Source organism: Dipodomys merriami, unplaced genomic scaffold (assembly GCF_024711535.1).
Source record: "Dipodomys merriami isolate MVZ:Mamm:240054 unplaced genomic scaffold, mDipMer1.0.p SCAF_355, whole genome shotgun sequence".
NCBI lineage: Eukaryota > Metazoa > Chordata > Mammalia > Rodentia > Heteromyidae > Dipodomys > Dipodomys merriami.
The window spans coordinates 191,245-217,207 of record NW_027205104.1 but is presented as its reverse complement, the minus strand read 5'-3'; the positions used below and the strand labels follow the sequence as shown (position 1 = coordinate 217,207).

At 36.3% G+C, this 25,963-nt stretch overlaps 1 protein-coding gene across 1 annotated transcript in view; it reads left to right on the top strand.

Moving 5' to 3' along the window:
• LOC138804085 (parkin coregulated gene protein-like) overlaps positions 1-25,963 on the top strand; it is a 214,064-nt gene that overhangs the window by 28,499 nt on the left and 159,602 nt on the right. Inside the window, exon 2 of the mRNA XM_069988357.1 lies at positions 18,110-18,244. Within this exon, the coding sequence (XP_069844458.1) occupies positions 18,110-18,244 (135 nt within the window). The remainder of the gene's footprint in view (positions 1-18,109; positions 18,245-25,963) is intronic.

Sequence of the window (25,963 nt, the reverse complement as noted above, 5' to 3'; positions counted from 1 at the left end):
AAAAATGTTCAAATACTAATCAAAAGAAAGCTGAGATGACTAATGAATATCAAAATAGATCTCAGAACAGAGACAATTGCTAGGAATAAGGAAGGTCATCTCATATTAATAAGGGGGCAGTTTATCAAGAAGATATAACAGTCCTAAACACTGAGCAAAAACTAACAGGATTGCATGGAGAAATGGAAGAGTCCACATAGTGGAGATTTCTGTCATCAATCCTTGAGAGAATAAGGATGTACACAACAAGAGTAATGTTTATAATTAATGTGAACTGACATTCATAGAGAATTCCATTCACAACAGAAATACACACAAATATTCTTTTTTGTATATTTTTATTGTAAAAATACTGTACGGAGGGGTTACAGTTGTATGAGCAAGGTAATGAGTACATTTCCTATGGAGCATTGTTGCCTCCTCTTTTGTTTTGAAGAGTGAAGAGAATATTGACTGAGATAAGCCAAATTTGGGCTTGTTTAGCAGGTGAATGGGTAAATGAAGCATGTAAAAACACAGAAAAGATGACTAAATATGGTGATAAACTGGGGAAAAAAATAAGACCCTCCAAACCAATTAGTCCAAGAAACATTCATTATAGTTAAAAAATGATCTGTGTCTTTGTTGATTCAAACAATTATCTAAATTGCATTTTCTTTAAATGGAGAATAAATGCCACACTTTTTGGAACAAACTTTTTAAGCAATATAAATTAACTATTACTTGTAAGAAATTCCGATTTAAGATGATTTCCTCTTTTAGAAAGTGGCATTTTTTTGCCAGAAATCAATTTTTCAACACCATATGCTTTGCAAATTTAAAGTAATTACAGTAACATTTAATTTCACTGGCATTGTTTATGTAGTTCTGTACTTCATTTACAATACTTGGTTTTACAACTTCGTTGAATTACCTACTTAAGGGCAGATTTCAGGGTAAAAACAAGGATTCCAGAAATATGAACATCAATGTTAACGTAGGGCTTTCTGTCCCAATATTTTATCTCCACATTTGTAAAATCAAGAAATTATTTTTGCAAAATCATTTCCTCAAAGCAAACTTTTAGGAAAAGTACCCTAACTATCAATCGTAAGTATAATGCTGTGCTAAGGTTGTAACATTTTTAAAGTAATAAAGTAATAATTGCCTGTGTATAGGATGGGTATTGTCTCAATCTTACTGTTGAGCACACGCTGCTCAGAAGGCCTGTCCAGCCCGTGTCCATTCCCAAAAGTCATGAGGTGGCGGCCACCGTGCCTCAACTTAACCAGACCAAACCAAAACCCGACGCATGCCGGCCAAGCCCTGTGCTGCGTTCGCGCAGTCAGCCCGGGGCCGGGGCCCGGAAGCGGGGAGCAGGGGGGCGGCTCAGGGCATCGCCCGCCCGCCCCGCACAGCTAGCTCACCCTGAGTGGTGGTCATTCCATGGCCGGGAAGCCAGAGCTAGGACCCTTGAGCCCTGACGGCCTGTCTGTCTGTCCGTCTGGTCTCCTCCCCTCCTGCCCCAGGAGACATGTGTCCTGGAAGGGTGCGGTTCCGCAGGCCCAGCGTGGGGTGGCGGGGAGAGAAGAGCGAGGCGAGAAGAGCGAGGCGCAGGGCACGGGGCGCAGGGCGCGGGGCGCAGGGCACCGGACCCGCGCGCACTTGGCGGAAGCCAGCTGCCTCCCCATGAAACCAGCGGGCCGGGGTGTGGGTGGGATTCACACAGTCCCCAAACCCCCAGGAAAGCTCCCCCTCTCTGCCACCGCTCCGCCTTTGTGGAGAGAGCGCCTGGCACCCAGCGGGGACAGCACGACTGAATGCTCGCTTTTGGCCAGGTGTGAGACCCCTGCCAGCACAGCAAGTCCACAGCTCTGGGTTCAAGCCCCATCACGGAAAAGCAAAACACTCTTACTTTCCAGTGCTCTGGAGGTGATGTGATTGGGAATCCACTCAAAGCCCCAGGCTCTAGGATCCACCACGAACAGAGCCATGAAATTGTTCAACAGCATTCTATCACTTAGACATAATTTAGGCTTCATTAAATATACCAAATGCACTTGGAAGTACGAAGTGTGTTTTTCAGTCTAATGTAGAACACAACAGAGCATTATGGAATATAATTTCTAAATGACACTTCAGTGACACAGAATATTAGCAGTTCTGCAAGTAGAAATCCTGAAATTAGTGCCATGACTAATAGTGTAAACTAGGAAGAAAAATACACATGTGATCTGCCCTTTACTTTTGCATTATGCAGAAAGTGATTGATACTAAGTTATTCATTTATGGGTGGCTCATCAGTGTTTTATTTCTTCCCCTGTCAAAATGAGAAGACCGTACAGTTTTATTAGGGCTGTGATGTACTCCGTATTTATAGTTTTATTACCTGTTGGGGAAGCCACAAAATATTGGCAGTGTTTAATAATGAGCACTTTATGTTTTCTTGTGTCAGCAAATCTCTTAGATTAATACCCTCTGTTTGATTGATGGAATTGTACTAAAATGTTTTTTAAAGTTCTAATTTCTTTAAACAACTGCAGAAAAAAAGCTAGCAGGAGATCTAACACATATAGATAGTCTAGTACACACACATTTACCCCATGATTGATATTAAATAATTGCCTATGATTATAAGTTATCAACATATTGGCATCTAAGTCATTAGGGTTATTTAAAAATTAATTATAAGCACAAGATTTAGAAAGACCTATATTTCACGGTCTAGTGGTTAAATAAAAAAATAAGGATGCTATCCTTTTAATTTTTTTTAATTTACTACAGCTAATTCATCAGCAGGGTTGAAACAGTTTTTCTATATATTTTTTAACTAATAGAGTTTACCAGGTTTTATAGTGCACATCTATAATTCTAGCTATGCAGGAGACTGAGATCCAGAGGATCTTAGGTTCAAGCCAGCTTAGGCAAAAAGTTTGCAAGCCTCTATCTGAACCAATAAAATGTAAGGTGGGTTCAATGGCATGTACCCATCATCCCCACTACTTGTAAAGCACAAGCAGGAGAATCAAAGTCCAAGACATGTCTAAGGGAAAAAAACTGAGGTGCTATTTGAAAGATAGTGAAAGCTAAAAAGTCTGTGTATCACTAAGTTGTATATGGCTGCATTGTAAGTGCCAAGTCCTGAGTTTATACATCAGTTCTGAAAGAAAAAACAATTATTTTACTCTCTTAGAATAGGTTATGGTTTGTTGTTGCTATGGTCTGGATAGAAAGTGCCCTGGAAAAGCTGGTGTATTAAATAAAGGCTTTGTTGCCAGCTAGTGGGGCTTTTGTAAAGTGGATGGATCATGACAATGCTGAGATCATGAAAGCATAATTTGATGTCATTATTAGGGAATGATCGAAATGTGGAGTTGGGACTTGGTTGGAGGAAGTATTTTATAAATAATGAAACTTGACTATGCTTGGCATAATTATCTTTATAATATTTATCCCCAACTTTTGCCATTCCTACATCATGAAGCTGCACAGTATTTTTGAAACATAAACATGTTTATTATTAGTGTTTATAGCATAACTGTGTTGATGCATCAGATATTTGAGTATCTATTATAGAGAACTAACACCTCACTTTTTGAAGGGAAAAAATGAATTATTACCATAAAATCCATAATCATATCAATTTTCAAGAGACAAGTTTTATTTTTCTTTGCAAACCTAAAAAAATTTTTGAAGACTTACTATCTCATGTAATTCTTGATTTAGCTATAGGATGAGGTTGCTTACATCTTGTTATGTAGAGGTATTTGAAGATTAAATAGGTTTATATCAAATTACCTGAATATAGTAAATTCATTTACATGTATTAATTTAATGATCTTTAAATGAATTATCAAATATTAGACTATTCTACTAAGTCTCTTAGGCTTCCTTATTAGAAAATAATTTCTTAAGAATTTCTACCTAAATAACCAGGGCTGATAACTGTACCAAGATGACTTGCCAGAGAGTCTATGTAGGTCATTCTTCAAACAATTAAAGAAGCCAGATGGAGTGGCACAAACTCGTATTCTAGCATTGGAGGCTAAGGCAGGAGAGTTTTGAGTTCAAGCCTACCCTTAGTTATCTAGCAAGACTCTTGTCTCCTCCTACCTCCAACAAGAATGTTAAAGCAAGACAAGATAAGGTAGTTCTAATTTAGTATGAAATGAATCATGCCCTCCAAATCTATGTCAAGAAAAACAGCTATACAGTAAGACAGAGATGAACAACTAGGCAAATACAGTGGTAATAGGCAACATACATGTGTGAAAATGAAAGGAGGAAAGTTGAGGGAAGAGGTGGGGAATTGAGGCAGAATGATGGAAGGGGTCGCACTGATCAAGATGCATTGTGCTCACAAACAGAGAGATTGAATCGAAATTGTACAACTACTTCTAGATACTAAAAATAAATTAATAAAAAGTGTTTAAATTTTGTTGTTTAGCATTTCCCACTATTAGAAGTGATCTCTTTAGTAGGCTAGTCTTGAGTGGCGTGTGTGTGTGTGTGTGTGTGTGTGTGTGTGTGTGTGTGTGTGTGTGTGTAGAGCAGTTCTGCTTCCTGTTATGTGCTAAAAGTCAAAACATCTGTCAAAATGATTTTTGTAGATATCACTTGTATTGACAAAACCGTCTGCTTGTTTCCTTTGAACAATATTGGCCCGAAAGAAACGTGGCCACATTGGCACATCTGTGTTAGCAGAATATGGGACTGAAAAATCCATGTTTTCACAACCCAGTAATTCAAATGGGCACATTCAGAGACTAGGAGCTTTCACATTGTTTTTCCTTCTCTAGTCCAATATCAGACATCCTAACAGAGTACTCTGTTGTTTTGCAGCAAGTCAGACAGTTTTATCCTTTATAATTTTTGCTTAGCCATCCCCATACTAGTTAATTCCTTTAATCTTCCCTCATAAATCAATCTTTCTAGCTCATTAATCATTTGCACTGCACTTTTTAAATCTTACTGTAGCTATTTCTTTCCTCAATAGCTTGTAAAACTGGATTTTTCTTCTACACAAAATTTATGACATATGAATCAGTAGGCTGAATATATAAATTGCTTTTTGCAAGAATGGTGCTTTAACATTCAAACGTCTTTAAGAGTCATCTTACTAGATCTGTGTTGATCTCACTGTGTATCAAAGGACAACCTAGAGCCAGAAAAGATCTGAGGAAGTATTTTAAATTCACACTTCTAAAATATTGAGTTACATTTGACTAGACAGCTGAAATAAATGACAAGATTTATAGCTTTAAAAAAAACCAGACCTGTATTATTGTGTATTATACAAGTAATTTTCCTAAAGGATAAACATATATATTTAAAGAGGAATTAATATAATGTTTATTAGAGCAAGTGATCATAAACTATTTCTCTTCATCTTCTTGTCCTAGAAAGCAACATAGCTAGATTGAATGAGCATGTTGCTCTCAATATTATATGGGATGCTCATACTGCCACATAATTCAAGATAGATTTCATAGTAAGCATGGAATCTATTGAGCATTGATCACTGTTACAATAATACTCTACTGATTGTGTGTGCACTCATGAAAATTAGAAGCCAAATTAAAAATGTTGGTTCCAGTCGATACATTTGACCCTTTCCCCACTGAGACTTAGAGTTTGTTTTGTTTTTTCTCTGCTGTTTCTGCAGATTGGATCTTGGGTTCAAATCTTGGCATCATTATTGACTCCTCTCCATTTCCCATCTTATCCCACACATAAATTTTTAAATACATCTGAGCAATGTCTTCATATTTCTATAATCTCCTCATTTTAAACAATGTATTCATTGACTAATCCTTTTCAAACATAACTCTAGAAAGGGAGAGAACTGGTCTTCTTCATTCCTAACTACCTAGGAACCTAGAACAGGGAATGCTCCCTAGATGATCATGTGATGAATGAATGAATGCCTCTCTTCACCAGTTTTTTCATTTAGGCTAACATGCTCCACGTCTCTACCTACAGCTTAGAGAATAAATAGGATCCCTTTGGTTTATATCTCACTACTCAGTTGTCTGTCCAAAGCAGATGGAGAGTGCAGTGTATAATATGCTATTTTAGGGCAGCATTAGAAGGGTGAATTCTAATGACAGCTGAGGGGCAAGTCCCAGCTGCCAGGAGGAGTACACATACTCCACATACTCACCTCATACTCGACAGTCTGATAACGGTGAAGCACAGAACAGACTTTCTGCCCTCCTCACCCCAATTGGTATGTTTGTATCATTTGTATTTGATATATGCCATTTACATTCTATATTGCCATCCTAAAGCCAGTGCTAAGTGATAAGCTTGTAGTTACTCATGTCAATGTTCAACACAACTTTTCTTTTTTAAAAGTCTCCCTAATCCTCACACAAAAGTGTCAAGTTTATATTAGGAATTTTTCTCCTCCAATAGTTCATAGCAACCATCTTATTTGAGTTTTTATATTTCTAAAACAGTAAAGTTTAAACAATAAGGGGAGTTTTCACTGAAATGTGTATCCTTTCTTGCAAACCTTATAGGTGTATATCCGTTGCCTTTGTTACTTTCCAGTTAAGTTATAATGTGTGTGCTTTATCTGAGTGACAGGTGTTTCTGTACATTTCTTCCTACTTTATCTGGTCATGAGGTTTGTCACTTACAATCAGGGTATTTACTAGCTCTATAAATTAGATAAAATTTCAGAGGACTTTTAGAGGGTGCCACTAAGCTGATAGCAAAGTAGAACATTTTTTGGCTAGCATGAATATATTATAGATTCATCTGAAATTTATTTTTTATTAAATTGCTGTTTCTGGAAACTATCAGTTTGCATCATTACACAGTATTTTTCAAACTTTCTATTAAGATATTCATGATATGTAAGATGCAAATGGTTATAGTCTCTTCACAGATAAAATTAACATTTTCATTCTAATTATTCAGTAGGAAGGAACTTTACTTCAAGACAGATAAAATGTGTTTGGATATGAAGTATTTGTCATGCTTTCAGCATTAAAGGTGTTAGAGCATTGGAATAGATCTTAAACTCTTGTCCATGTAAATTCTTTCACATTTGGCTGGCTCCTTTCTCTGGCCTTAATGTTAGGTGTGACAGTGCATTAGCCAAGCTGTCTCCATTATCCAGGAATTTTATCAGTTCGACAAGACAGATGCTAAATAGGACAGTCTAAGTTGAAGTCTCTGATGACTTTTCAAAAACAGGTTGATAGCAAGAACTATATGTAGGCACTTAAATATGTAGCCTTTATCTAATTTAACTTTAAGAAGGTCACTTTAAGTATATTTTCTGAGCCTTGAACTGTCAAGATTTCTCTTTTAGCATTTGCTTATTGCATCTCTTCTTTTTCTCCTATAACAAAACATTTAAAAAAACACTGCTGTCTATTACTGTAAATGAAAATATGCGCCCAAAATGGTGTTGTTTAATCATTGCTTTTGGACAGTATTTCAGAGCAGACTATTTTTAAAATCAAACTTGAGATCCAAATATGTTCAAGTTTAGTTATAAATTTAAGATGACCCAATTACCACTTCCTCAGTAATGCCTGATGCTCTCTTACATTGTATGGGAGGTGGTCATTGTAATGAAGCAGCCAAGCCAAGCAGGAACAGCCACTCACCAGAGATTTAAGCAACTCAGGATCACCAGAGATATAAGCAGCTCACTTGTTCCATCCTGCTGCTCTCCTCTGTGTTCATTTGTCTTCATGAGCTACCATGAATCCTTTCGGAAAAAAAAAATCACAGCACAACATGTTCTCAAACAGAAAAGCTAAGTCTACTAACTAGGCATAGGCATTTCTATATTTTTAATTGAAATAGCTGTCATTTTACTATGCGTTACCATCTCATTCTGCTAAGCATTACATCTTTCTCATTACTCTCATCCGAAAAACTGCTTTATAAAATATTAGTTGTCTATAATCATTATATGAAATGCTAATTTTCATCTTATTATAAGAGACACAATATTAATTTTAGTTTTTCCATGCTAATCATATGCAAACTAGTCTATACAAGCACTTTTACCAGTTGAAATTATTTTATGCAAGTGCCTCTCAAGCCTTAAATTTTCAGATTTACACACTTGTATAAAGAAATTTCAAAATAGGAAATATGGATTTTGTTGGAGAAATTTCACAGGGAAGAGAACATGTACTAATCTCACTAAGACTGAATTTTTTTATTATAAAGTTGTGTTAACAATGAATGATTATTCAAATGTAAGCAATAAAAAGAAAGTTCAGATAATTGTAATTGTAATTAATCACTACTAACTACAAAGATTGTAAATAGACAAAACTAGGAGATAGTAAATAATTCTTTGGTACATTTTGTGTTATTGTACTGAATTCTTTCAACTTTTTGCTGTGCCATCACAGATGTATTTCTATTTCAGATTTCAGGTATATTCATATTTTCTCTCCAAAATATTGTCTATAATGGGGGTATAATATAAACTCATCATCTATCTATTATATATAATTTGACCCTTTGTATTTTTGATAAAAATACTATGCCTAGTGACTATTGAATGTTGGTAAAAATCAATTTTAGAAGTTACTTCTTAACTATTTCTAAGAAATATTTTAAGCTATGTAATCATAGGCCTGTGTATACTCATTCAAATTTATACTATACTTCCCAAGTACCTCGAACCACTTCAGATGAATGCATTAGTCATACATATCTTCTACATCTTACACATATTCTAGCTCATATGAGAATTCTAGTGTGGTAATCCCTTCATTTGCTTCTCTTTTCCTCTGTTCAGTTACCATTAATTTTCTCTAGTTTGCCAGTCAAGCTTTGCTTCCAATTCAGATTCTGATTGGCCCTAGGATAGGATGGCAGCGCTGGAAGATATCTGGATCTCCTTTTTTATTCCACACTCATTCCTCCAAGTACTCCAGTCTACCTTCCCCTTCCTCACAACACTGCTGCTATACAATCCTCAGGCGGTGTCTTATTCAGATCTTTGCACTGCTGTGACACATACCTAAAAAGAAAGGGGAATTTATTTGAGCCCACGGTGAACTAGATTGATTGCTTTGGGCCAGAGGCAAGGCTGAAACAATGCGGCACTAGGGTGTAACAGAACATCCAGAAATCAGAGAGCAGAGAGAAGTATCCAGGGTCAAAATACACTTGAGTTACTGACTTCCTCCCAGTAGGTCCCACCCTCCAGTTCCACCACCTCTCAACAATGGGTCAACTGGTTTTAGAGTCTGAATCCAATATATCCATAAAGTAAACCAATGGTTAGGTCAGAGCCCTTATGATTTAATATCCGCTGGAAATACCCTCTCAGACCCACCGTGAGGTCTGCTAAGCATAAGGCAATCCAATCAAGCTGATAATTGAGATTTCTGAGGCAAAACACAAATAAAAAACTCATCTACCATTCATGGATTACCAAGATACAATCCCTTCTCTGTTCATGGATTACCAAGATACAATCCCTTCCCCATTCATGGATTACCAAGATACAATTCCTTCCCCATCTCTTGCTAACATTCTGACTGCCCTCTTGTCTTCTCCTGTAGAAGCTGCCCATAAAGCACCCAGTGACCGGTACTGTCTTAGGTTTCCTACCTTTTTCCCCATATATTCTACTCCTGGGAAATGTTGCCAATTTCCATAGGTTGAACCTACCACTTTCTCACAGGTAAACTTTATCAAGACTTTAGGCTTACTAATAATCTCCACACTGATTTCTTTCTTGTCTCATGGCCAACTCATATTCTTTCTCTCACAAATGTAACATGCAGAACAAATGTAACAAGCAGAAGTACCTAGTAGGAGGTGATCTGTTTGAAAAGTTTTACAAAAGATGATGTTTGTGCTGAGTCTCAAAAGTAACTGGTGGTTTTTCAGTTGGAAAGAAAGAACAGTGGCCTGGTGGAACAGTGAAATCCTAAAGACCAAGCCAGAGTAAGACGTATTATGTGATGCTTTCTTATGCTTTAGAGTACTTGTGCAGGGATGTCTAGAGCAATCAACAGTGATCTCTTAAATGTCTTTGTGTAGCATGTCAAAAGGAAATTTATTTATGGAGTTCAGCAGATGAGAGATATAATTTAATTAGTCTATTAGAATATTCATTGTCTAGTACACAAAGGAATGATCTAGAGAAGGCAAAGCTGGAGGCAAGAAGAGCAAATAAAAGACAGACTTTCCTACAAGAAATTCAAAAGCTTTAGATGCACAATGAATAAATTGGAAAGCAAAGATGATAAAATATTTTTATAAACATAACCAGTACATAATATCTTGCAATATAAAAAACACATGTAAATTGCTGTTAAATTGGTAAAGACATTAAAATGCATCCGTAAGTGTATGTTTCCATATTGATGCCAAAATAAGACAGTGGCATTTCTCATTTGTTAGCCAGAGTAATCAAAATTAAAAAACAGGAAGATTTGGCAATGTTTCTATTAGGAATCATAATAAAATCCATGTAAGGCTTAGTTTATCTGAAGTTTGGGAATCTATCTGAAGGAAATAATAAGAAACATAGAAAATGGTATCTGCTTAAAATACTTAATGCAATTGGGCTAGAAAAAATGGAACTAATATAATTCCAACTATAATTGCAAATAGTTGGCAGAATATTGCTTAGCCACAAAAACATGTTTTATACCAATAGCAACATCAAAACATTTTCCCAGAGTAAAAATGTACTCTAAATAGGAAGACTATAAAAATACAATATTTGTATTGTTTATATTTTTAGGAAGTTTAAAAAACAAAGCACAAAATTACTGAGTGTAGGGAACTTAGATGATTTCTAAGATTTTTTTTTTCCAAACCTCCTGCAGTCTCTTCTCCTGTATATGATTTAAGTGAATAGGCTATTTGCAACTTTGTTGTTTTAAATCCAGACTCACTCTACCTCTAGCATTTTCACATTCAACCAGTTATGCACCCTAGGTATATCTCCTTCATGTTTTTTAAACTAAGTCTAAAATCTGCCACAGTGACTGAGCAAAGTCCTATGAAGCAAAGGTACTGAAATGTTTTTTTTAAGGATTTACTTATACCAGTTTGATACATAGCATGTTACTTATCCTCTTCAATTTCCTTGTCAAGAAAGTCAATTCCTAAGGAATTGTTGAAAGTGTATACTAATGATGTTAATGAACCAACAACTGGAATATTAGTAATTGTTATTTTGGTTCCTACTCTGGATGCTGCCCTAAGTTAAGCACTTTTCAACTTCATGTTTAGAACAAGTTACACATCTTGATTCTACCTGTTCCTGACTCCAGGACATCCTGTAAAAGCTGGGAAACAATAGGAAATAATAAGGTGCACAGATACTAATGTTGTATTTCCAGGTCTCTGATTTTAGAGCTTGGCCGAATAAACTTCCTAAAATACATGTTTTGAACATTTGCCTACTACCCACCCACTGTTACACGCAGTGCCTGATTTCTCCTACCCACCTACTGTTACACGCAGTGCCTGATTTCTGAGGATTACATCATATATCCATATAATCAATGTGATAGAGAAAGAGAGGGAACAAACATCACTTCTGTCTTTCTTTTCTGTGTGTTCTTATCATAACTGTTAGCTTTTTAAGTTGATGAAGCTTATTATAACTACTGCATTTATGCTACTGTCCAGGTGCTCCATTTTGTTAGTCAGTCTAAGAATTTTCCTCCTTTCCTTTTGTCCTTCCTTTCTTTTTTCTTCCTTCCTTTTTCCCTCCTTCCCTCCTTTCTTTCTGTTCCTTTGATAACCTTAAGTGTTGAAGAATTTCTGCCATATTAAAAAATTACAATTGACAATGGGCCAGACTCTAAACTAAAACACTTCTCACTCAGAAGTCTAGGCTGATGGCAGCAAATGTACCAAACCTGGGGCTCATGTTCTAGTACCTGCCTAACTGGGAAATAGCCCATGCCTTGCTCACCAGCTGGACAATGGCAGGACTTCAATCAATCAAAATTTCAGGTTGAAGTTTATAAAACCTGAAAATCAATACTTTTGCCTTTCACTGTTTCAGTGTTTTAATGAGTTGGCTACATGGTCCAAGTCAAATAACAATACAGACTTCCTACTTGAAATGAAACTCTTGTTTCTGTAGCTCCACTGTATGCCAAAGAAAAAAAAAATAATGAAGAGAAAAATCTCAACCCTCAAAATGAAGAATTTTTAGAGAGCCTTAAATTCCTTCCTACTTATTATTATTAGTTTTTTTGCCATATGACACACACTGTGATCTAAGTCCTAAATCCATTACAGCACATTTAATAAATGCAAGCATATAAAGTACTCTGTCATCTGAAGTCATTTCCAACTGCATTGGATATCTCAGTTCCCAAGTGCATTAACTTTTATTAAAAGCATTCTGCTGTAACATCCATCCTTCCTAATTGGTTTACAGATTGCCCCCACCATTCAGGCAAATCTTAATTGCATTTCCCCACAAATCTGGTTTGATTTATGGTTCCTTATTTGCTTTATATTATTTATAACAAAGCAGTATAAAAATCTTAAAACATGAAATAAAATTTACAATAGTTCCTCTTCCACAAATATAGGGCTTAAACTAAGGGTTCTTAACAGATTTTTTTGCTTGCTTTAAAAGTTGCTTAGTCAAGCTATAACTTTATATATGGCTTTTAATATCTCCTTTATCTTTCCAGAGTTACTTGTATTTACTTGGTTTTCATGGACAGAGATTTAGAAATATTTGGAATTATGTTCTTTTTTAAGGCTTTGCTGTATATACATGTATTTGGAAAAGAAAAAAATGGTATCATCTAGGGTCATACTGATGAAACACAACTGTAAGATTAAATAATGTCACTATAGATATATGTATACATATTATCACTTCAAAAAGGTAGCTACATGAGATATATATACATATATATGTATATATATGTATATGTATACATATTATCACTTCAAAAAAGTAGCTACATGAGAAGAGACTGCTCATGTAATTTTATTGTATAATATATAATACTCATATGATTGTATTGTTACATATATTAAGTAATATCACTTTATATATAGTAATATCACTGCAACAAGGTGGCTACATGAGAACAGGCTGATTGTTTTATGAATCACAACTTTTGAGATGCCAAGAGTTAATGCAGGATGTATCAATAGCAGAATCAAAAAGTATATAAGATGGTTAAAATTAAGCATATAGTAGAGAAATAAAATCAGAACAGAATCTCAAGAAGAATATTGTTGTTTGTGATGGTGAATTACTATGGATTATTTTGTAACATTCTTTTCTAAATGAAGACTTTCCATTGAACTGTAGACATGTAACCATTTCTGTAGGGTGTGCATGAAAATTTATGGGAGGAAAGAAGTATGAGTTATCTCTATCAATTTATAAAAAGCCTTCTAGGCTTCTTGCAGAGAAATGTGTTCCCTCTTTCAAACTTTGAACAGTTAGAATTTGGAGTTCAGAAGCAGAAATACTGTAGTAGATAGAGCAGGAGAGTCAAAAACAAAAAAGAAATTGATTTTAAAGAACCAGTAAAGCAAGGAGGAAAAATGAAAAATAAATATTTACTTCTAGAAAAAATTGAAAATGATGATTAGAAGATGATAAGCAATAAAACATCCAAATAAGGGTTATAGTTGACTTTCAAAAATGAGACATTGGGATTTTAATATCATTAATGCTGTGAAAGAACCCCAAATACGAGCAGTATCTGCAGATACCATAGCACATGGAGACCCCCTCTCTAGCAATATTGACAGCCTTATCTCTCTCTAAGGGAGGAATATCAGAGGACACTCAATGGAGAATGAAGGATTTTTTCAATACCCAGTCAGAATGAGGCCATGCATGTATGATGTCAGTGTAGAGAATCGGGGGAGTAGTAATGAGGCGCTCTTTACCCCATCTAGCCAGGGAAGTGTGATGGAGGCTTAGTGGGTGTTAAAACCTCCACTGTCACTTAATAATACATGAGGCATTTCCTTATTTGAGGTCAAAAAAAGCAAAGGGAAGCACTCGTCCCTCCATCCCACCTTAGCAGTAATGCACTGGCGCACTCTCCCACATCCCTGCCAGAAATGTCAGAAGAAGTGAGCTGAAACAGAAGGTTTAACTTGCAGAGTTTGGGGGTAGAAGTGTAGCTCAGTAGAAAGTACTTCTCTAGCATGCATAGGCCCTAGGTCTCATCCCCAGCACTGCAACAACAGAAGATAAACTCAAAAAGAAATTCTAAATATGTCCAAGTAACCCACAGAAATTCAGGAAAAAGAAAATAGAAAATGAAGAAATTGAACAAAACAAAAACAAAAATGACAGCATACTTAAGCTTTAATGTAATAGTTACACTGAATATAAATGACAAATACACCAAATAAAAGGCTGAGATAGATAAATACATTGTAAAGCCATGATCCAATGATATACTAGTTACAAAAATTCCAATGTAATAATATAGTCACATGTAAAGTAAAAGAAAGTGGAAAATATGTGGAATTAACACTAAAAGAAACTTGAAGTGCCATAATAATATCAGATAAACTTTAGGGAAAATAAATTACCAAAGATAGAGACAGAGATTGTATAATGAAAAAGAGATCAATATTGAGACAATGAATAATGAAAACAACGGTCACCCTACTATGAAGTCACAAAAATCCTAAGCATCTATATAGTAAAATCCAGTGGCCAAATGTATAAAGCAAACACTGAGAGATCTTAAAACAAAATAGATAAATTTGCAATAATAGTTGAAGACTTAAACATCCTTTTCTTATCCACTAATATTACAACTGTCAGAAAATCAGCTAAGTTGTAGAATAACTAGTAACATCATCACCAGGGCTAAGGGCCTAATCAAACATGTAAAACTACAAACCCACATATTTGTTTTGAATGGCTACAGAACACACACCAAGATGAACTATGTTAAGGGTCATAAAAGAAACCTCAAAAAATAAAAAAAGAAAATCTGAAACAAGACACATATTTCTAAATAACCCATGGAAATCCCAAGAACTGAATTTGGACTGAACAAAAATGAAGTTGTACCTATATCTATAGAAAATAGCTAAAACATTGCTGAGAGGCAAATGTGTAGTACTGAATATATAACTAGAAAAGGTAAAAATAAATAAAAAATAACAAACCTATCTCATTTTAAAACTAGAAAAATAGATGCAAATCAAATGTAAAAACTTAAAATCATAAATAAAAACGAAAATACAGGGACACAAAGAATAAGCTGTAGAGAGAAATAAAATTGACAATCTACTAGAATCATAATAAACAAAGACACCAATACTAAATATTAGAAATAAATAATGCTTATAACTATGGATACTGCAGACATCAAAAATAATAATAAGGTAAAACTACAAACCCACATCTGTGATTCTGATGAAATTTCCATGAAATGGGTCAATGTGTTAAAAAATATAAATTACTTACAAGTCAATAACAAACATAATTAATATAGTTTGGGTTTTTTTTCTTCTTTTTTTGTTTTTTTCTTTTTTTGGTCAGATGTGGGGCTTGAACTCTGGGTCTGAAAGCTGTCCCTCAGCTCTGCAGCTCAAGGCAAGCACTCTACTACTTGAGACAAAGTGCCACTTGCAGTTTTCTGGTAGTTAATTGGAGATAAGAGTTTCACGGACTTTCCTGCCCGGGTAGGCTTCAAACCATGATCCTCAGATCTCAGTCTCCTGAGAAGCTAGGATTACAGGCGTGAGCCACCAGCACCCAGCTTGAAATAGTTTTATAGCTATATTTCTAATTTATATCAAAAAACAAGAGAAGATTATATGAGCATAGTAACTAGTGCAGAAAAAGTTAAGTTGAACATTCATAATTTTAATCTCATAAAAATAAGAGAATTTCTCAACTATATAAAGATTATTTCCAAAAATTTCCCAACTTGTTCATGTTTGACCAAAATAGGAAACAAGCAACATGAATTTTAATGGTAAATTTTTAAGCAAACTGTAGTTCATCCATACCTTGAAATGTTATCCATTCAGCATTAGAAGTACTAAACTATTGATAAACAGTTAATTTGACTTATATGAATCTCCACAGATTTGTGCTGAGTGGAAAAGAGCAAGTCCTGAAGAGTCTTCTGCCGGATATAAATTGAAATAAACAAAATTGTATCAATGGTGAATAAGTAGTTGCTGCTCGAAGGCAAAAGGCTGGGGCAGAAGAATGTGTCTATGTAAAAAGAAACTGTGGTGGTAGAAATGTTCTAAGTTTTACCCATATCAGTGCATGCAAACCTATACACCATGCACATTTACCATACACATCCACAATCACCCTGTAATTTTCTTTAAATACATCATGTGTTTGTGATATATTCCCTCAACCAACTTTCTCTTTTCAGATTAAGCCAATTTTTGTCTCTTTGGATTACATTCTGTCTTTTTTTTTTTTTGAGGATATTAAAATGATGCCATGTTGGTAGATGGTAATCTTTTTTATAAGTAATTTGTGACAAAAAATTAGGCCTTTATAAATCTCAAAAATGTGACTTTAAATGACTCCTTTCTGAGTTACAAATTCTAGAAATCATAGCTTTATTGTTCCTATAATAATGGTGTAGTTGAGAATGGACTCCATTACCTATAGCCTGTAGGTAAAGAGATCTGTACAAATGTCAAATACATAAGGTTATTTAACAATTTGGTGACTTCCGCTGAAAACTTCCAATACCAGAAGAAATTCTGAATGTCTAATAAAAGGGTATCTTGCTTCCTACATGTGATAACCCAAGGCATGACTCCATTACTCAAGTAATCATATTCTTGGAATGAGCATTAACATGGTAAACTCTAAACTCTAATCGATGACTTTGTGTTAACTCATTCTCCGGATCATCCACTGCACTATTCCACCATTTCTTTCTTCTTTTGTGCACTTCCTTAGGCTTGAACTTGGGGTTTAAATACTGTCCCTGAGCTTTTTTGCTCAAGGCTAGCACTTTACCACTTGAATCACAGTTCCTTGAATCACAGTTCCACCTCTGGCTTTTTTGTTGTTGTTGTTTTTGTGATTAATTGGAGATAAGAGTCACATAGACTTTCCTGCCTGGGCTGGCTTTGAACCATGCACCTCAGAATTCAGCCTCCTGAGTAGCTAGGAATATGGCATGAGCCTATTCCATCTTTTCTGAATTTCTTAATTCCCACTTTCAGAACTTATCTCTTATATAATGTGCTTAGATTTTGTACCTTTTATATCATTATTTGTTGTATGTTGTGACAGATATTAGTTTAATATTTGTTTAACTGTTTTTTACAGAGATTAAACTTGATGTGATAAAATACTGATAAATTATTTGCTAGCTTGTCCATTTTAAGTATTATCAAAATAATAATGATTTTTATCAACTAATATAGGAAATGAGTACTTACCTTTTTTGAAAGAAAGAAAACAATCATGTTTGTCTATAGTGTAGATTACAATTTTCTAAATAGTTCATTTACCACATTGAATTTTATAAACTAGTGAATTTGTTTAGCTGTAAATAATATATATTTAACAGATATGCTTAATGTGAATAATTCAATAAAATACTTCTTTAATGAACAAATATGATTTTGCAAGAACAAATTCACAATACCTATTCTAACATTGCTTTCTCATGAACTGATATTACTGTTTGCAATATACATACATAGTAGACCTCCTTTTTTAATAAACTCCATCATTAATTTTATATCATTTAAAATTGTCAATATTCACAATGACAAGATATGCCATTATTTTATGCACAGACAGAAAGAATGAAAAGAAGTATTTAAAAATGTATTCCTTCAGCATTCTACTGTATATGTTAGACCTAAGGTTAGAATTTTAATTTATCAGCTCATACCATGATATTTTAAATGACATTTTCCAGACCTGCTTTTTAAAATAGCTTGGAACAAAGTAGATCCCTAATAATGGATGTAAAATAATTTACTTTTTCAAATGTTTGTATCAATATGAGATTTCATGTGTCATTGATTAGATAATTTGGGCTGAATCTTCAACCATACTTTATGCAAACTATAATTCTTTTCAAGAAATAAATAAATAAAAAGGTCCTAGCTGGGATTGTTTGTTTGTTTGCTTTGAAACCTCATGACTTATTCTTCCCTTCAGGTTCGGGGCCCTCCAGCTGCCGGGGCATTTAAAGAAAGGCCAACCAAGCCCACAGCATTTCGAAAATTTTATGAACGAGGAGACTTCCCAATCGCCCTTGAGCACGACTCAAAAGGAAACAAAATCGCCTGGAAGGTAAGTCGGGGCGCAGCTGCGTCCGCCAGCGGCGCCGTCCCCCAGTGCCACCCAGACTTGGCTGCCCAGTCTAAACCCCAGCAATCCCGCAGCAAATGGAAGGTGGTAGGTGAGCTGTTGGTGAAAACCCGCTCTGTCAGCTGTCCACCTTAACTAACAATTAAATTACAGCCTCCAAAGAGGAAAATGACAGCGGTGCTTTGCCTTGGAGAATTGTCTCTGCTGCCAGATGCATCTCCTTTTATTTCCCCCCAGAACCTGGCAGCCCAGCCCATTTCAAGCAGTTCCCTCAATGATGGAACTGGAGGCTGGCTACGGAGAGCAACAGCCATTTATCTCCTCCCAATTTCACCTTTCTACAGGACACTTCCAAATGGAGGCTTTAATTACCTCAATGGATAGGCCAAGGTCTGTCTGCTCCCAGGCAGTGAGAGTAGAATGCACAAGGAGGCTGCCGCTCAGGACAGGGCTGGGCTGGTGGTCTGCAGGGCCCCATCAGCCGGGCCGGGGCTGTCAGCCTGCCCTGTGAGAGGCTGACCTCCACTGCCACACAGACACTTTTCTGACAAAAGGTTAATTGGCTTCAAAATAAATGTATTGCCTAATGACTCCGGTCTGATGTGGCCTTGCTTCTTTTAAAGGGCTCAGTGATGTTACTTGAAAAACAAACAAACAAAAAACAAAACAGAAACAACTCGTTTTAAAGAAAGCAAGCAAAACAAAGCAAACAAACCTGCCAATCTTTTAACTGGAGAAGGCTTTTACATTTAATTTGAAAAAGAAATGCTGATCTCTTACTGGCTTCTGCTATTTAATTTTTTGGTTGTCGTTATCAACAGCTTTGCTTTTGGTGATATTTAACAGCAATACAGGCTTGTAAGCAATTGCACAGGCTTTACTATCAGATTGGGCTAAAGAAAAGGGGAGGTTTGGGCCTAGTGTCAGTGAAATGAAGCAACTAAGGAGCCACAGTGTTTAAAGGTGAGTGGGGGCACTGTTTGTAATTAAGTAACAAATAAACGAATGTAATGTTTAAAATAAAATTGTCAAATGAAAGAATTGGTCAAAGTGAATAGATGAGAAAGAGGCATTAAAATTAACTTTCCCTCCTTTCTCAAAAGATGGAAAGAATAGCTGGTCACATCTATAATATACCTTTTAAAAGTGTTTTCATGCTATCAACAGACACTTCTCAGTCATTCAATCCTCAGTTATTGACCTCAGATTTATACCAAGTTATTTAACAAGAGAAACATGCAGGTATTGGTATTATTAATTTTGTTGTTAATATTTTTGTGGGGGGAGGAACATTACCTTTTCTTCCTTTCTATTCGAATGTGAATTTGTTTGAAAACTATATGCATGATTTAAAAAATGTAAAGCAGGGGTAATTAAATTTAGATAATTTAGTCTACTCCCAAAGCTTTCCCAGAGTGCATATTCCCAAAGTTTTGTTGTATTTTGGGGTTCATTTGTATTTGATTAATTACATGACTGTCACATGGCTGTCCATCTACTACTTAATATAAAGGTAAGTGGTTTTGGTGTTTTAAATACTTACGACCTACATTTAAATCGCATTAGTGAAAAGTACTAATACATATGTATTTTGACGTGTTTAAATAATTTTGTGAGTAGTTTTAAGAATGGCTGACAGAGAAAATAACCATCTTGAAAATAAATAATAAAAACAGGGAATGAAAAATTTTGTTTTCTGTTTGATATCCCAACCGGATAAACACTACATTCACTTTTTGTCATATTAATTTTTTGCAGTTCATATTAATTATAGTACTGATTCAGCAAGCTAAACAATAATAATAATACAGAGGAAGCAATTTATTAGCTGTCACTGGTAGAATTATAGCATATATCTAGATAAGAACCTGTAGATATCAGCCTTTTAGGACTTCATCCCTGTATTTCAATTGCATTTATGATCACATCAAAATTAAGACATTCATATTACTAAACATAGGCCCTGGAACAATGGAGTCACCATGTTTCTCTCTTACTTGTTTACTGTGGGCACCATCTTGTGCTAAGTAGGAACGGGGGACCTATTTAAGATGCTATTCCTAAGGAAGTGGCCTTGAATGCTGGAGGGAGGAGGGCTTCCTCCCCCTTCCCTCAAAGCAAAACCCTGACCCAAGGCAGCAGCCTGCAGCCCCACCTGGGGTCTGAGCACAGGGTGGGGGTGGGCGTAAACCTTTGTCTTAAAGGCATGTTGAGAGACTCCTGGGTAGTGGGGTTTACTCAGGAAAAGATGAAGGGCCTTCTCTACACACTCAATAGCGGTGATTGTCTGGAATGACGTGTATAATCAAATGACAGGAAGGTCCATATCTCGTATCAGAATCTTGAAAGGTCTATGACTCTGAAGTACTTGAAGTACTTAAGTCTCAGTCCCTCACAAGGCTGTGAAGCTGCAGTTCAGGGCTCCCTGGCCAAATCCCCAGGTTTTCTCTCCGTGTGTTCAGGATTAGCTGACCTAATCATCACCAGATTAGAAACCACCTTATATTCATGAAATAACGACAACACTCTGTAGTATCACCTACAAGTCACCTAACAAAGGTACAAACATGTTCTGAACTCACATGAAGTTTAGTAAGCATTAGTTGTCTGATTCAGTCTATTTCTTACAGAATCTCTGTCAGAACAGTGTCCCAAAGAACATGATACAATTGTGGAAACCATGTGACTATTCAAATTAAATTAAAAATTTAGTTCTTCAGTCTCAGACATAATTCAAAAGCTTACTGGCCACCACACAGGACCATGTGTACTATCTCAGACAGTGAAAATGAGGAATGGTTTCCACAATTGTATCATGTCTCCACCTCTGCTGCCTGAAACAAGGAGAGAAGCCAGGCCCTCTGGTCAGAGGAGTTTTAGATCAATTATTCAAACACCAGTTGTAGGGGAATAGGAAACTCTAGGGAAGTTTACACAGCTTTTCTGTGCATTTTCCTCTCACTTCTGCCTCTAGGCATACTCCATTCCACTGCTCCTTTCTTCTTCTTCCTCTTGTTTTTCCTCCTGTCCCTCCTCTTGTTGTCTCTCTCTTCCTGCTCCTCCTTTGTGGATTCCCTTCCCTTCTGCCTCCTGCCTCCTCCACAACCCATTCGCTTTTCATCCTTTGATAAGCCCTCTCTTCTTCCTTTCTTTCTTTCTCTTCCTTCTTTACTCCTATTTCTCTCTCCTCCACAGCTCAGTGTGAGAAGCCACTACCTCTTGCTCCTCCTTGCCACCTTCTCCTCCTCCTCTTTTTCTCCTTCTTTCACATTTTCCCCCTTCACTTCTTCTACTTCCTTCCCTTCTTCCTCATCTCCTATTCCTATTCCTTTGAGTTTCCTCTAGAGTCCATGCTCTTCTCTGTGGTTTTTCCAGGGCTCATTTAGTCCAGCTCTCGATCAGACATCTGAGGTCATTTAGATTAGTCCTCTGAATGAACCTGAATCAAAATTATTAGTCACATATTTAGTGAGGGGTACAGCTGTGAATCCAAGGTAGCTTTAAGAAATTCGTCACTATAAATTTCTGACCCTAAACCATTGTTTTAAAGAATACTGGTATATAAATTATTTTTAAATAGTCACTTAAATAGAGACTTTGGGAGAAAATGTTGGGAGGAAATATCATAAGTATACCAGGTTTAAAATAAAACATTATTTTGTGTTATAAAACATTCACTTTTTTTTTTTTTGGTCGGTCATGGGGCTTGAACTCTGGGCTTGGGCGCTATCCCTCAGCTCTTCAGCTCAAGGTGAGCACTCTACCACTTGAGCCACAGTGACACTTCTGGTTTTCTAGTGGTTTACTGGAGCTAAGAGTCTCATTGACTTTCTTTGTCTGGGCTGGCTTTGAACCATGATCCTCAGATCTCAGCCTCCTGAGTAGCTAGGATTACAGGTGTAAGCCACCAGCGCCCGGCTCATTCACTTTATTTTAGAGATGAAAATATCTACAAATACACTCAAGTATCTCAAAACTCTGACTTTATAGGCATGTTGATGTAGTAGATGCTGGTTCAATCATCTCTCTCCATCTTCCCAGGACTCTGTACTGTATGGAGTATGTGATGGCACTAAGTTTCTCAATGCACTGGTATGAACCCATTTTAAGCAAATTTGAATCAAAAATAGGTTACCCCTATAACCTTCGAGGCAAGTCAGTCTACAATATGAACTCTATTACAAATTCAGCAAAATTGACCGATCTTTCAAATTGGCCAAAAGAGGGAGAAGCTCATGTGGATGTAGACCTCAAAGTTCTCTCTCAAGTCCATTTTTGCATGTTTCTCCTCTCTCCGTTATATAAATGATTTTTGGTGGCTACTTACATTGGAATACAAGTAAAGCCAGAACTGATAAAAACACAAACATATACATTTGCTTGACCATTGAACGATAGAGAATGGCCACAGAAACATAAACTCCCACATGTCTTCTAAGGCTGTGGATCATAAGAATGTACTTCTATATGAAAAAAATGATTTCTTAAGTTAGTATTAATTAACTAGAAACATCATTTTCTAATACCTTTCACAAATAGACATATACAAATAAGGTATACATTTTATACTCAACATTATTTTAAAATCAACTTATAAACTATAAAACAATGAAGCTTGTATCAATGAGAGAAATTAAGCACCAGACAGTGATTTAAAATGGAGCCAACAACAAGGTTAGTAAAAAGAAACAAATCCTGAAATTCTTCCAGGCAGGGGTCTCTGTTTATATTTCTGTCTTGTGCATCTTTTGTCCTAGTTACCTAGAACAAGAGTATCTGGCACAGAGCAGTGTGTGGTGATATTTACCGAACAAAGATAAACACACCTGGGAGCTGACTATTTTGCATTTAATTCTTCTGGATAGTATTTCAGAACCATGTCTTTAACTCTGTAGAGTTTCCTCAGCTGTATGATAACAGTAACTTGATGATTTCTATGATGCTTTGAACTGCTGGAAATTCAAATGAGTTTAGCTTCTTAATTATGAAATAACTGTTGTGAGACATAGTGAATGCTTCACATAACCCATGTTAGTGGGAATTTGTCATACACGGAGAGTCCGTGTGGGAAGTGAGCAGCAGCAGGTTTAATTCGAATCCACAACATGTAGGGGTCCAGAATTACATGCATCAGTGTTGGGGAAGGTGGAATTTCTTATCAGGAGAACATTGCAGGTTATGCGCAGGTTCCTTCCCTGGGTCTGCTCATCTAGCTCTTGCTTTCAAAATAACAGAGGCAAGTTGGTTCCTCAGTCTTTCACATGTCCAGTGGTGGTGACAAGGGCCGCCCTGCCGGCCCTCCACTGGCAGCCCTTTCAGTGCTGCTTCTCCAGTTTCCACCTTTTCCTCAGTTCTTTTCAGTTCTCAACAGTCCTCAGTATTCAAGAGCTATTAAAAAAAACGGCCAGTGTGACTATTTCCATTGGAATAACTGATAATTCTCTAGTAGGAAAACAAGCATAGCTCCACTTCTGCCTTTTTAGTAGTTATTTGGAGATAAGAGTTTTATGGGCTGGCTGCTTGGGCTGGCTTTGAACTGTGATCCTCAGATCTCAACCTCCTGGGTAGCTAGGATTACAGGTGTGAGCCACAGGCTCCCAGCTTTTTCTTAAGGTTTCAAAAAAAATTAGTGCTGTGTCCACTGCCCGTAAGGAAAAACCCATAGTGATTTCTAAAGTGTAGGTGAATTCATTTGTGTCAAAATAGTTTGTTTCACAAGAGGAATGAATGTTCTTTTGAAATTGTCCCAAGTTTGTATTTCTTTTATAGACACCAAAGCTGGATTTTGGATAAGAAGCAAATTTCACAAGAGAAAGTGACAATATACCTGTATTTTTTTTCTTAGGAGAGGTCTACTACATTTCCATCATTAATTCTCTTGTGGTTAACTAATAGACAGAGCTTATTCTAGAAGACTTGGAAAAAAATAATCCTCTGGCAATTAATGTGGGGTTTTGTGTTTTATGGAAGATGAAACTGAATAAACAATCTCATTCTTTTATTTGATGTTAACTGTTGTGTTTTAAAAGTGTCAGTATAGAAATTCAACCATGTATCAGAAATAACTTTAATTCAAATTGCTGGATGACCCCTGAAAGCTAGATGAAAGACTTTCTGCTGAATGGGCTGGAGCTCCCTGCCGCCTAGGTAATTCATGTGAGAAATTAGTGTGTGAATGGTTCACTTTTATGGAGAGAGCTGCTTGTAGCAAGCCTGGAGAAACAATTTTCCCCCAAGCCTCCATCTGTTCTTCAAACTAGGGCATATGCCATCTCATCGAGCTTGAAAGTCACTGATTTATAACTCCTGGAAAGTGCATGGATTGAAAAGAAAGGTCGACCGCTGCTGGGTGACAGTGATTTGTTAGGCACTGGCTAAAGACAATTCACATTACTGGAGACCCAAGGGAAACAAGCAGTGTTGTAAGCTTCAGGTCTCTAAAGACTGACAACCAGAAGAAAAACAAATCACTCCGGCTTCTTCAGCTGGAGGACCACCACTGTGGAAAAGTAGGAGAGGCTTTGGTGGTAGAGAGGGGACCACAGCTGATTTTCCACAAAGCCATGAGATGCCACCCTCCTGGGCAGGGAATGCTATCACTTTAACAGTATTGGCTCCAAGATCTTATAAATGGGTGTAGCTGCTTGTCAGAAAGTTGTGCTTGAGGACACGAATATGTTTATGATGAATTTTCTGTATGAGCCTAGAAGGTGAATCTCCAGTGAAGCTTGAGTCAGTAATCTAACAAACAGTTCCTCCTCTGTCTTATCTGCTCTTTATTGAGGCACCAATGTGATCAAAGTTCTTTGATAGATGACAAATGGAATCTAACTGACAGTATGGTCATGAGAAAAAAAAAATCGTTACTCGTTTGATGTTTTAGAATGATTCAACTATCTCTTTAGATTTGAGCCCCCAGATAGATATTCAACAATTACAAGTTGTATCAAGATTTTTCCTTTTCCTTTCAGGCAAAATTTAAAAGTGTGAATGGATAATCATATAGATTTTAATCTGTATTTCAGGCAACAATTTTAGGAAAGTATGTTTTATCAAAAAAGAAGTTTGCAGGTCCTTAAAAGTTTCATGCAAAAATTAAACTTATATGCATTGAATATAAGCTTTGTTAGTGATACTTACTCTTACTTGTTCTTTTTTTTTTTTTTTTGGGTCCGGTCATGGGGCCTGAACTCTGGGCCTGGGCACTGTCCCTCAGCTCTTCAGCTCAAGGCTAGTGCTCTACCACTTGAGCCACAGCGCCACTTCCGGCTTTTTTCTTTTTGCTTATGTGGTGCTGGGAATCGAACCCAGGGCCTCAGGCATGCAAGGCAAGCGCTCTACCACTGAGCCAACTTCCCAGCCTTCTTACTTGTTCTTAAAATATATACATGTTCATATTATAAGAAAATATTGAAAAAATAGAATAAATAAATCATTATGCCACTACTTTTTGAATATAGCTGTTTGCTTTTCTAGAAGTATTTCCAACTTTCTTTTTGCATGGTTGAAATCATAGCATGCACAATGTTTTTGAAAAAAACATTATCATTGTATAATATGTGAAGTTGCTTATTCTTAATTCTTATATATTCCATTTTTTTCTATTTTGCGATACTTTTTTCAGCTAGACATGAATGTCTACTCTAGAAAAGTCTGAAATGAGAAAATATAATCTAGTCTTTTTCTGTTGGCCTCAAAGAG